Below are 13,490 nucleotides of genomic sequence, written 5' to 3'. Positions count from 1 at the left end.
ATATCGATCATGTGGACAGAATGGCACAAGAAGCACTCAATATGAATTCTCTCTCTCTTCCCCCACATGCATTAACAAATGAAATATATTAAAATGGTCAACAAGTGTGTTTCAAGTCAGTAATGTAATTTTGGAATTCGGATATTGCCAAATTGCTTTTCATGCTTGCAATTTGTTCCTTTTGAGCCCTGCTGTGTTATTGCCTTGTACCTCTATGCATAACTTACTCCCAATTTGTTTTGCCTTTGTGTGCGTGCAAGAACCAACAATTTAAATCAAAAAAAGAAGTCTATGAGCTGTGAGAACCCTCTAATTGTTTCTGGGAGATAACATTTAACTGTGCTGAAGCACAGAGCTTAATTTAAGTTGGGTGCTTTGGACCCTGTGAGATGTTTGAATTACCTTTGCAAATAGTTTGGATGCCAGTTGACACAATACAGTGGTGTCTGGCCACCACAAGCAATAGAATAAGGAATTCTAAATCTGATTTCTCATCATTGACCTCCGATTTAGAATCTGATTTGCTGTTGAAAGTTAGGACTTTGTTTTGCAGCCTGTTTTGTAATTCACAGTGCTAAAAGCAAGTCAAATTATTTAGTGAACAATGCAGTTTGCTGGTGCTGCAAATCTGTACAGTGCTGAAAGACACCAGTAGGAGTCACCGGGCAGGCTACCTCAGCTCAGTCATAATTCATCAGCCATATTAAGCACAATGCTGGTAGCTGTCAACTTGCTTGCAATGCCATTTAAATGCCATTTTGATGCATGGCAAATTGTGATAAGGTGTTGATCTTAGCTGTGAATCACAGCCTGGCTCCGGGTGACGATAAAATTCTGGCTACGGATTTAAATTTGTTTCCTTCTCTTGCATGCATCTTCACCACAGGCTTCTTGTGCATTTCCACTGCCTGTCCTTTCTTTTGTCACCATTTCCCAACACCTATCTCCACTTAAAAAAAAGATTACTTGTAATAATGACATTGACAATTTAGTGCGGCAGCTAATCGTACATTCTGTCTTGCTTAAATAACATCACTTAATCTGCCCCTGAAAATTCCATAGGGGCAAGGAAGCCTCTGTGTTGTCTGATCCATTGGAAATAAAATTTGTAGCCCAGTTTCTTCCTATCCAACTTGATGGGCATTTTTAGACCAGGTTCTGCCTCATAAAAATGGTCACTGGCCCTGTTGCATGCCATCCTGAATCCTTCCTGTTGGAGGGGTAAGCAAAATTCAGTTGGTGTTTCTGCCTTCTGGAAAAGACTATTCAGGATAATGTCGCTAGCAGTGTGCTTTTGTGTCTTTACCCAATTAACTTGCCCTAGTTTTCCCGTTGTCCTTTTTTTCTTCCATTCCACTCCTGATCATGCTCCTGACTACATTTGCCCAAATCTGTTGAAACATTGAATCTGCACCTCTCAGCAGTGTCTTTCCCTGCAACCACCCATCAACTCCCATTGAGAAGGAAAGGAGGATATCAGAAAGAAACAGCAAAGCACAAAGAAGCAAGAAAAAACTCGCACTAAAACAGAGGAGGAGAGACGAGAGAAAATAACAATATGCTAGGGACTCGAGTCATCTTATAGGAGATCCTAGTATTATAATTGTGTTGTAGGGCAGTACGGTGGCCTAGTGGTTAGCACAACCGCCTCACGGCGCTGAGGTCCCAGGTTCGTTCCCGGCTCTGGGTCACTGTCCGTGTGGAGTTTGCACATTCTCCCCGTGTCTGCGTGGGTTTCGCCCCCACAACCCAAAAATGTGCAGAGTAGGTGGATTGGCTATGCTAAATTGCCCCTTAATTGGAAAAAATAATTGGGTAATCTAAATTTAAAAAAAAAATAATTGTGTTGTAATCATGGAAGATTCACTGCTAAACTTGTGCACCGAAGAGGGGAGGGGAAAGGAAAATACTGTTGTCGAAAATTAAGAGGAGAACATCTGGCCCTTTAGGAGTAATCACACAGGCCAGATTGATTCCTCTCTCCCAAAAGAAAACAACTGGTGAGAGCTGAAAGACATGTAGTTAGACAGCTGGAATTCAGACGTTCTGAAACTTGACTGCAGTTACATCTGATGGGGAGGGCCTCCAAAATATCCATTTCACAGTTTAGTGACGAGAGATCTCGGACCTTTTCCAGTAGTGATTTCTGGAGAACGTGCAAGGCTGTTATTCATTTGATGTGCAGCTGAGGATGCTGAAGAACTTTCCAACGACGATCTGTACTAAAGTTAAATATCAACATCAACTGCAAGCCTATCTAGCTTGTAGGACGTGACTTGTTTGAATATAAAGCAACAGTGCCACTTAGAATCCTTAACTGGGTATATCAAACACTTACTAAAGTAGGCAGATATTTCTGATTCGATTCATTTGATGAGGTGTAAATCTAACACACGCAATTAGAAAATTGACAAAGCACCATACCATTGAACTGGCACCCATTTTATGCATTGTATGTATTTCCAATAAGGGAGAAAATGAGAGCAGTAAGTTTTTGTCCATATTGATTTTCTGGTAACTTTGCTCCCATTAATGGCTGTTATATTTTTTCCCCTCTCAGTTTCTTTGTATTTTATTCCATTTATCCCCGCTAATGATGCTACAATAATGTTTCAAGATCTCCATGGTTCTGAAGAAGCTGGTTTTAATGGGTGCTCTTCCAGTGACCCTGAGAAATGAGACATTGTTAAATCATAGAGTCATAGAATTCACAGTGTAGAAGGAGGCCATTTGGCCCATCGAGTCTGCACAAGCCTTTGGAAAGAGCACTCGACTTAAGCCCATGTCCCCACCCTATCCCTGTAACTTCTCCTAAATCTTTGGACACTAAGGGGCAATTTAGCATGGCCAATCCACCGAACCTGCACAAAGACCCGTCAAGTCCACCATCCTCCCGAAGGTTAGTTTGTGGCCTTACCTAGGATTAGCTTGAATTTTATGGAGCCCACTCGGATTCCTTCTTTTTGTTGCTCTTTCCTTTCCTCGATTTTTTTTTTTTTTTTCCCCCTTTGCTTGTCTATCTTCCTGTTTTTTCCCATTTCCCTCCGTTATTTTTTCTTTCCTCTTCTCGCACCTTTTTTCTTTTCTTTCTTCCTCATTCGTTTGCTTGTTCTCCATCCTCTTGCTTCTGCCTACTCCCACATGTCCATTTTTCTGTTGTTTGCTGTCTCCTTTCCTCTTGTTCTGAACAATGCAACGGCCACTCAGTGAGGAACCTAGAACAGCAGCTCCATGGTTGTGGTCAGTCCAATATGGATTGAATAACTGTTTTAATAGGACTCTGAACACAATGATACTACATCAGCAAATGAACCTTGGGTAGCTGCATTAAGTAATTTAACAAGGTAATCCTATCCTGTAAGATTTACATGATCTGGTGTTTGGTGATTGTCAAGCCTGTGTATTGAATAGCAGAATGTTACACCACTTTTTGAATTGATCTACCTAACTTGTTTAATCATTCATGATTTAACATCATTCTTAAATATTAACAATTGAAACTTAAGTCCTCATTCGCTCATTTAGACCAGGGCTGAGCAGCCTAGTTGTTGTTTGTAATTTGCTGAAATGCTAACACTGGTAGACTCAGTCCATGCTCATTAACATTGTTTGGATCAGCATTCTGGAAGAGTAATTGAAGCCAGTTACACCACAGCAGCCTATTGTATAAATTATAAATGTTTTACACTGAAAGAAGCTCAGTAGGCACATAACCTCTCACAAGCAGTAGTATCTGAACCTACATAATGGAATGGCCAGTAAGTGAGCAAAAAACAACATTTAACATACAAAAGGTACTGTAGAATTGCTGTTTCATCTATTAAATGGACTACTTCTTTCCCCACAGATATGCGTCGCAAAGATGTCCACACGAAATTCCCAGGCTGTCGATTCAGTTATCAAACCATTGGATACCATTCCTGAGGACAGGAAAGTCAGAGTGCAAAGGACACAAAGCAGTTTTGATCCATTTGACAAACCAACGAGCCAAGTGAAGAGGGTTCATTCTGAGAACAATGCATGCATTAACTTCAAAAGCTCATCTGGTGGTAAAGAGTCACCAAAATTGAGACGACACTCCAGTCCCAGTTCAGTAAGTCATTGTTATGTTGCTCCTCACGGTTAATAAGCATTGTTGTGTCTTTTAACAAATAAATATAAAAATGGAAATTGGGAGTGTGGAGACCACATCTCCACTACTGTGTACAGTATCCGTCTCCTTAAGGAAGGATCTAAATGCATATGAAGCAGTTCAGAGAAGGTTTACTAGATTAATACCTGGAACTGGAGGGTTGCCTTATGAGGGAAGGTTGGACAGGGGAGGCTTGTATCTGCTGTTGTTTAAAAGAGTAAAAGGGGAATTGATTGAAACATACAAGACCTTGAGGAGTTGTACTTGTTCCGCTTGTGGAAGAATCTAGAACTAGGGGGGTCACTGTTTAAAAATAAGCTTCATCCAGTTCAGACAAATGAGGAGAAATTCTTTTTTCTGAGGATCGTGAGTCTCTGGAACTCTTTTCCTCCAAGTGCAGTGGAAGCAGAGTCTTTGAATATTTTAGTGTCGAGCTAGATAGATTCTAGATAAATAAGGGGATGAAAGGATATCTGGGGTTGGGGAGGGAGGTAGGTAGGAATGTGGCATTGAGGTTCAAAGCAGATCAGCCATGATATTGAATGGTGAAGCAGGCTAAGGGGTTGAATTGTGTGGTTCTTTTCCCTCCAGTAATCAGTTTGTTTCCAGTTCCTCTTTTCTTTTGCCTTCTGGTTTTCTGCTCTTCTTTGGATGCTTTGTGGTTTCTACTGTGTACTTCTGAAAAAAATACAGAATACTTGTTCAGAGTATCTGAAAACTTTGTTTCCCATTATGAATTCCCAGCCTCTCCCTCTCTGAAGGACCAATGCTTACTTTAGCTTCTCCCTTCCTTTTTATATGCTTGTAAATGCTTTTACTGTCTGTTTTTATATTTCTTGCAAGTTTTCTTTCGCACTCCAGTTTCTCCCTTTTTGTTCTCCGGCGTCCCGTGGATTCTGCGGCCTGAATGGGCAGAAGTCCTGACGGCGTGGCCCCAGGTCACCCCGGCGCTGTTCACACCTGCAAATAAAAATCGTCAGCTAGATGCGGGAGAGGAGGTGAGCGGCCGGCGTATTGCGCTTCTGAGACTCTCGGGATGGTCACAGACGGGACTGCGGGCGAGGGGGTTGGGGGGGGGGCGTGACCTCCATGTTCGGGTGGAGGGGCCAGTCCTCTACATTGAGGGGCGGGGCCTCCATGTTCAGTTGGGGGGGGGCTCTCTGTTGGGAGGGTGGGGCCGGGCCTCTATGCTGGGGGGGGGGGGGGGGGGGCTCCATGTTCGGGGGGGATTTGGGAGGGGGCCTCCATGTTGGGGGGGGGGGGGCCTACATGTTCGGGGGGTCGGGGGTGGGGGGGGGGGGGTCGTGGGGACGACATGCCAGCCGGCCTGCCAGGGCAGAGCGTTGCCAGAGCCATGGCTGCCAATATGGCGGCCAGGCTGATGGGCACCGGCCCTGGGCGCTGGCTGCCCGCACGCCCCCGGGCCTTGCCCATGGGTGCCGGACCCCCCATGGGCAGACCTCCGAGCAGCCAGCCACCATTGGCGGGAAGGGGCGACACCGCACCCATGGCAGCCCCCAGTGAGGGCATAATCATCCAACAATGGCACTATCAGGTGGACGGGCAATACTGGGCACAGCACGAAGGTTGTGGGCAGGGTCTGGGTGCATGCGTGGCTGTGGTGCAATCAGCAAGCCGGGCAGAAATGTAGCACATGGCTGTAGAGGGGGCCATGCGCCATCCCTAAATATGTTGTATACCCCCCACCCCCTGCAGATCATAATGTTCGGCACCAGCCAGCGATGTTGGCCGCCATGGCGAGAGCTGCTGCCCTGCATGTGGCCCTGTGGCAGCGTTGGCGTACGCGGCTCAGAGAGGTGATGGCTGCAGCAGAGGGACGGCTGCAGAGGGCCAGGTGGCACCCGCTCGGGCTGCAGTCGTCTGATGAGGCCACGTGTCTATCGGCGCCGCATGTCCTTCAAGGACCTGCCGGATAGGGCAAGCAGGTGGAGACTCGGGATGAGTTGGGAAACAGTCACCCATATCTGCCACCTGATGGCACACCTGGCATCGCGTGGCACTGGGGGAGGACATGCTCTACCGGTGGCTGTGAAGGTTACGGTGGCCCTAAACTTTTATGCGATGGGGTCGTTCCAGTCGTCGAGTGGGGACCTGCCCGGCATCTCCCAGCCATCGGTGAACAGGTGCATCCGGGCAGTGACCGACGCCCTGTATGACATCACGGACTGGTACATACCGTTCCCAGTGGACCGCACCCACCAGAATGCCCTGGCAGTGGGATTCGCTGCCGTGGCCAGGAGACCCATGGTCCAGGGGGCGATCGATGGTGTGCACGCCGATGTTCTTCCTGTCGCCCCCATCTGAGGGGCACTGTCTGGTATGACCTTCATCTGTCTGGCCATCCTCTTGTGTGTCACTGTCCTGGCTGTCATGCATGTCAGTGTCCAGCATCTCCGTTTCCTGGCTGTCGCTGCCCTGGCTGTCCGTCCTCTGTTCATCACTGTCCTGGGTCTCAGTCCTCTGTGCATTCGGTTCCTGTGTCCCAGTGATGGAGGAAGGCATTCCTTGCCGTCTGCCCTCCCCGCCGTGGCGTGCGTCCCTGGGGGCATCTGGACCTGGCACCTGTTATGGGACACGAGCACCAGACGGGCTGTGATGATCGGCGGCAGGTCCTGGAATACCGAATACAGCATGTTTTGTTACACACTTGGACTGGGGTGAGGGGGTGTAGTGGTTGGTGGGGGAATGGGATGAGGGGGTGGAGTGGGGGGGGGAATGGGGTGACGGAGTGGAATGGGGGGGGGAATGGGGTGAGGGTGGGGGGAGCCTCACTTGCTGGCCGCCTCCGATCTGGCAAGGGGCAACCTCCCTGTCCCCGGCTCCGCCAACGAGGTCCAGTGCCCTCTGCTCGTGTACTGTGAGGGGGTGCAGTACAGGTGAAACCCCTCCAGTTCTCGCATGCTCCCTGTGGTTGTGGGCGGTCTTCTCCTGGGGGGGGGAGGGGGTTGGGCACCAAAGCATCAGAGTTGGGCAGTACACATTATCCTGCGCAGATGTTGGCTAGATGATGGCATGGGAGCACTGCGCACCCTGCCACGACGGCCCTCAGGGGTGTGTGCAGCCCATGTGGGTCAAGTGGGGGGGTTTGGCACCCCGCCTGGGGGGAGGGGGGGGGTGTTACTGTCAATGTGTGACTGGTAAGGGTTGAGTGGTGCCAGGGGCATGTCTCAGTGTACTCTCCCTGGCTGCCCACGTCAGGTTGTGCATCTTCTTGCGGCACTGCTCCCCTGTCTGTGGGGTGTGCTCCACCGCGCTTACGGCATTGCCCGCCTCACGCCAATTACGCCAGACTGTGCTGGCAGGGTGCCGGTGGCCATGTCTATTGCACAGGATCGCCCTCCTCTCCTCTACCGCGTCCAGCAGCGTCTCGAGGTCATGGTTCCTGAACCTCGGGGCGGCACAGCGGGGGGGGTGTCCATCTCGCCGGTCTCGGGACTTTGCACCGCTCGCGCACGTTTTATGCGACACGGTGCCGCGTCATCGGGGCGTTGCGCGAATGACACCGGTATGGAGCCAAGCCATGCTGGTTTAGCCCACACTTTGAGTGGGATTTTCCCACTAGCCCGTCACATGATTTGAAGCGGCCAGTCAGCGGTATCTACCTGTCTCGCTGTCATTTTCAATGGGATTTCCTGTTGACAGCAACCCTCGTCACCAGGAAACCTGTGCGCTGGCATGGGACCAGAATTTCCTGCCAGCGTGAACAGCCAGTAAATCCTGCCCTTAGAATTATTTTTGTGACTGGGGAGCTGAACTTGCTGGCCAGATCAGCTCCTCCAAAATGATCAGGCTACCATTTGGAAAGGGGGCCCCGATCTCTAAGTGAGCTTGTGGTGATCCTCTTTTCTCTCTCTCTCTCTCTCTCTCTCTCTCTCTCTCTCTCTCCTCCTCCTCCTCCTCCTCCTCCCCCGCCCCCCTCCCTCTCTCACACACGCATTACCCAAATTCCCCCAAGAGATGAAATACTGCTTTGATTTGATTTATTATTGTCACATCTATTAGTATACAGTGAAAAGTATTGTTTCTTGCAAGTTATACAGAGAACGCATACCGTACATAGGGAAGGAAGGAGAGAATGTTACTTCCATAGCTAGGGTGTCGAGAGAAGATCAACTTAATATGAGGCAGGTGCATTCAGAAGTCTGATGGCAGTAGGGAAGAAGCTGTTCTTGAGTTTGGTTGGTACGTGACCTCAAACTTTTGTATCTTTTTCCTGATGGAAGGAAACGTCAAATGTTGGGGACGCTGAGGGCCACCCCTTCTCAGGACTTATCATCCCCCCCTCCCTCTAACCTTCCAGAGGTTCTTTCATACTTGCCCTGTTCACTCCCTCACCTTTCAAACCTCCTTCCACCGTAGTCTGGAACACAATGAAAGCAATGTTTGGAAGTAATACAATTAAAACATTTGGATTAAAAGGAATGTAAAATGATTTGCTGAAGCAAAGTGCCACAGGTGCTGGAATTCTGACATAAACCAAAAAAGGTCAGGCAATATCTGTGGAACGAAACAGTGTCAGTGCTTTAGGTCAATAACCCTTCAGATAAAAAGCCATGCTTGGTGAAAATGGGTACAATTTTCCTCTCCCTCCGGCGGTGGTTTGGGAACAAGAGGGGCAGAAAAATGGTGGAGAGGGTGGTTGGGGTGAGGGCCTGAAATAGATAAAATCTAGTTACATCAATAATAGCAGGAAGAGACACTCTGCTCTGAAACAAACAGTAACACATCATCAGCATAAAGTGAAACTTTTGGAACGAAAAGTTTTCATAAAGTGAAACTTTTGGAACAAAAAGTTTTCATAAAGTGAAACTTTATGCTGACTACCTCCACTAGAGAGCCCATAAACCTGGTTGTCTAATGGGCTCTACCAAAGGTTCAATAGCTAGACCAAACAAAAAGGGACATTCCTGCCTAGTCCCTCTTTGAAGACCAAAATTATCAGACCTATAACCATTCATAAGGAGCGTCATCATGCTGTTTCTGTAGAGTGCTTGAATCCACTTCACAAAATCGCCTCCCAATCCAAACTTGTGCAACGTATAGAACCACTGATTCCATTCTACTCTATCAAAGGCTTTTTCGGCATCCAGGCAGATCACTAACCGATCCAAAGCATGCTTTTGGAAAACTTGGATAATATTCAACAGTCTCTTAACATTATTGCACGAGTTCTGACCCTGAGGAAATTCTGTCTAATCACCCTGGATAATCACCGGAAGAATCTTCCCCAGGTGCATCGCCAGAAACTTAGGCAACACTTTCAAATCAACATACCTCCATGGCCTCCTTCTGCACTGTAAATTCTATGAAATTCAGTAAAGAAATGGGTCTGTACGACTTACGCTACACAGTATTCTTGACTGGTTTCAGAATTAAGTAAATAGTCGCCGCCTGAAGTGACTGGGGTAGCAGACGTATGCCAAATTAATAATTATACATGGCAATTAATGGTTTTAATAATAAGTCTTTGAATTCCTTGTAGAATTCACATCCAAAACAGTTGGGCCTGGGTGCAGAGACCATTTCCTCTCCAGAAATCGAAGCATTCATAGCTGTTCTTCGATCCGCTGAGACATAAGGCAGCTCAAGAGGAGAAATGCCCCTAAGCATCGGAGCATGCTCAGCTTCATCTGATTTATACAAATTGGCAAAGAAGCTCTTAAAAACCTTACTAATATCGTCTGCCCTAATCTGCATGTTTTTGTAAGACTGCTGCTCCATCAACCTACGCTGCTTCCTGGCCAAGAACAAGATGATTAAACCTTTAGAAAAGGCCTTGCAGGTCTCCCACAGAATAAGGGCCGAGTTAACTGAGTAAAAAAACACCAAATTCAGTCTTGAAGTACAAGATGAAATTATGGTCTTTAAGTAAAGATGCATCAAATCTCAAGGGCCTGGGCTGTGGGTGGGCCCCCTTGATAAGAAATTCTAAAAAGACTGGAGTGCGGTCAGAGGTCACAATATTACCGATGATACAAGAGGCAACCAACTGTCGGGTCACCTTTGTTACAAAAAAAAAGTCAATCCTGATGTGCCGACTGATGTACCATCAATTGGACTCAAGACACGAATAGGATCCGAACTGTGGCTTTAATCAGCTAGTTGTTAGCCCGGTGGTCGACTACAGAGTAAGGCCGACCGCCGGGAACTCTGGGTACTTGTACCCCGCCTCAGAGGCGGGGCCTACTTACCCCTCGACCAATTGGTGAGCAGTCACATAACTAGTCCCAGCCGATCGGACGAGAGGCACATGACCAGCCAGAGCCAATGGGGAACCCATGCTCTGCACCAATGGCAGTGCTCACATTCATACCACCACAACGACAAAGAGGGGACAAAAAATAAGTGAACCCTTTTAACCTTGGGATGCAAAGTTTTTTACACATCTGGATAGCTCAGTCCTGCACAAGCTGAAGCCTGGCTTGCAGAGTAGGAGGGTTCCTTGTAATATGAGCCCCATGATAACCACATACCTACTCCCTTTGTTTTTCACGGACCGTTCCAAACTAAAAGGTAGATTCTTATTATCCAATGCTACCTCCCCTTGACTGCTAGTCTAGAAAGAAACAAAAAGCACCTGCCCCACCCAGTCCCTCAAATTTGAGGTGTTCATGTCATCCAGATGACTTTTTTGCAACAGAGTTATGTCAACTTACTCCTTAAGAAAAAACAAGGGGTGGGATTCTCAGGCCACGCCCACTTAGCGACAGGAAATTCCCACCTGAGGTCAATGGACCTTTACATGGTCCGCATCCTGCCCGTGATGATCTTGCGGGCGGGTGGAAGGATCTGGCCCAAGATCACCTTTCTTTTAACTGGCTGGTAATAGCTCCTGCCGTTGCTTATTTAACCACAAAAAAATACAGGCTATTAACTGTGGTGAATTATACTGTATTGTAATTCACACTGTATTGCATTGCATTGTATTATGTCCTTGTGGGCTCTGTATGTGAGCCGTTGCGCGACACTGCCCACGGGGAGATGAGGAGCTTGTACAGGGCTCCACCCATGGCTCCACCCATGGCCCCTCCCACTACTGGAAGTATAAAGAGCTGCAGCCGTAAGACTGCTCTTAGTTCCTCTGGTCGCAGGCAGGCTCAGTTGTAAGACTATTAAAACCGCAGTTTACTTCCAATCGTGTCTCTAGTGAATTGATGGTCACTTCATTAACACAGATAAAATGGCGGTTAAACCGATTTTCACGCCAAATTTGGGCACTTACTAAAGGAGTGCTTCCCTCATCCTCAGCCATATTTGAGGTGCCAATGACTTAACACATGTCTTTTTTTCAGGGGTTATAGTCTGTCTAATATAACAGGAGTTAATCAAGGATTCTATAGCCCCAAAACAACTAGGTTCTAGGGGGCTTTCCTTATCTGCCATGAGGACTCATAGGGCTCTACCCACCAACCTCATTAAAAAAAAAACACTTGCCCACCTCTTTGCAGGGCCGCTACCCGTTTTAATCATTATTGAAATAAAGGATATCTGACAAACAATTTCACCGCTACATATATACCAGGATTGTAAACCGAAAAAGCAGATAAAAAATTTGCACTGACTCCTTAAGAACAAGAAATGTACTCCATTAAGGATAAGTGAATGTTCCTGGGTACAAGAGGATATCTGGATAACAAGCAAATTCACAATCATGCTCACCCACAGGATTACCCCCATCAATGTGATAAATCACTGAACAGGATAAATTAAGAGATGAAATTACAGGGATAAATTGAATGAGTGTCCTTGAACATATGAGGATAACAGGAGATCAAGCGAAGGTTTGCTAGCATGCTGACTCATCGGAGTGCACCTATCAATGTAATAAATCATGTAACTGGATCAGTTAAGAGCTGCAATTACAGGGGATACATTCAAGGATTAGCCAGGATTAACGACAAATTGCAGAATATGACTCTGAACAGGATACTAGGCCAAGTTCACCTCATGGCTCCGTCATTGGATTGCCCTGTCAACATGAAAAAGCAGAGTACAGGATCAACACAAGGAAGTAATTACAGGGGATACAGTCCAGGAATAACCAGGAACTATGGATCGTGATTCCGAATCATTGCCTGCTGTGGATTCTAAAAACGGCGAAGCCTCAGCGAACGTCCGGACGGATACTTCCAGGGTGATCCTCAGGACAGCAGGGTAGTGCAGGATAGTAACTTCCGAAAAGCTTTCAAATGCTCCCTGACCATATTGAAGCCTTCGGCTGGAATTCTCCAGTCATAGCGATTCAATTTTCCCGTCAGCAGAGCACCCACGGACCCTGGTGGTGTGGGGTGGTTACAGTGGGAAATCTCATTGCCAAGCGGGAAGATAGAATCCCGGCACAAGCAAAAAGCACGCGGCCGAGAAACGAGCAGTTGGTGACCAGAGAATCACCCCTTCGTGTTTTTGCTGCACTGTTGCCAAGAAGTCCTGAAAGTACTCCATTTTCACCCCATCGTAGAGCTAAGTACCACCACGTCTGGCAGCCTCCATAACTCTGGCGGTCCCTGAAGCTATGGGAACATATAATAGGCCGTGGACGTCCTTGGGGCCCCGAAGATAAGATGAGATGCATCTGTTTAGAGCTTGATCCATCATGTCTTCATATCGAGATTCGAAGGAAATGTGGCAGCCGGCCTGCAAACATTTTTTGGAAAAAAATATATTTTATTCCAAACACCGTCAAATGCAGACAACCAATAACAAAATCACCATGCCACACGGTTTCAGTCCTCTTCCCCCCCCCCCCCCCCCCCCACCCCCCACCCACCCCCCCACACGCGCACTGTGACAAAGAATTCTTCAAACAGGAATTGAAATGGCCTCCACTGCGCATAACTCCCCCCTCCCAAGGGACTTGATCCTTTCCAACTTAATTCCTACAGACCCCCCAACCTTGTCTTGACCCCCGGCAGCACTGCCGACCTCCAACTCAGTAAAGTCCATCGCTGGACAATCAGAGGTGAAGGCCACAACATCGACCCTCTTGCTCTCCAGCAGCCCTGGCAATTCTGACACGCTAAAAATCTCCACCAAATGGCGTCATCCTAATCCCCACTATCCGACAGAGTCTCGAAGGCCATCTCCCAGAACGTTCATACATATGCTGGCTCGTTCTCTTTCAATCTCCCTTCCCCCACTCATCTGGAAATTAACAATATATAGTCCTGTAACTGAAACAATCGAGGGTAACTCTTTCTGTGCAAAGTTCCACACCTGCAAATCTCTAAACTCTCTCCCGTAGCAACTTGAACATCTCCTGCAAACATTACCTGCTCTATCCCTTGACCACGTCACCTCCCATACATCTCACCCATCACTCCAGGTATAAACCTATGGT

The 13,490-nt window shown here is 47.4% G+C and overlaps 1 protein-coding gene across 4 annotated transcripts in view; it reads left to right on the top strand.

Annotated features, from left to right (window-relative positions):
* The window catches only part of cdk14 (cyclin-dependent kinase 14), a 776,296-nt gene that overhangs the window by 215,901 nt on the left and 546,905 nt on the right, over positions 1–13,490 (top strand). For all 4 annotated transcript variants that reach the window (XM_038797927.1, XM_038797929.1, XM_038797930.1 and 1 more), the window contains one exon: positions 3,848–4,093. In XM_038797927.1, the coding sequence (XP_038653855.1) occupies positions 3,848–4,093 (246 nt within the window). The remainder of the gene's footprint in view (positions 1–3,847; positions 4,094–13,490) is intronic.

The sequence above is a fragment of the Scyliorhinus canicula genome, chromosome 5 (genome assembly GCF_902713615.1).
Source record: "Scyliorhinus canicula chromosome 5, sScyCan1.1, whole genome shotgun sequence".
In the NCBI taxonomy this organism is placed as follows: Eukaryota; Metazoa; Chordata; class Chondrichthyes; order Carcharhiniformes; family Scyliorhinidae; genus Scyliorhinus; species Scyliorhinus canicula.
This window is presented reverse-complemented; position numbering and strand designations above follow the sequence as displayed.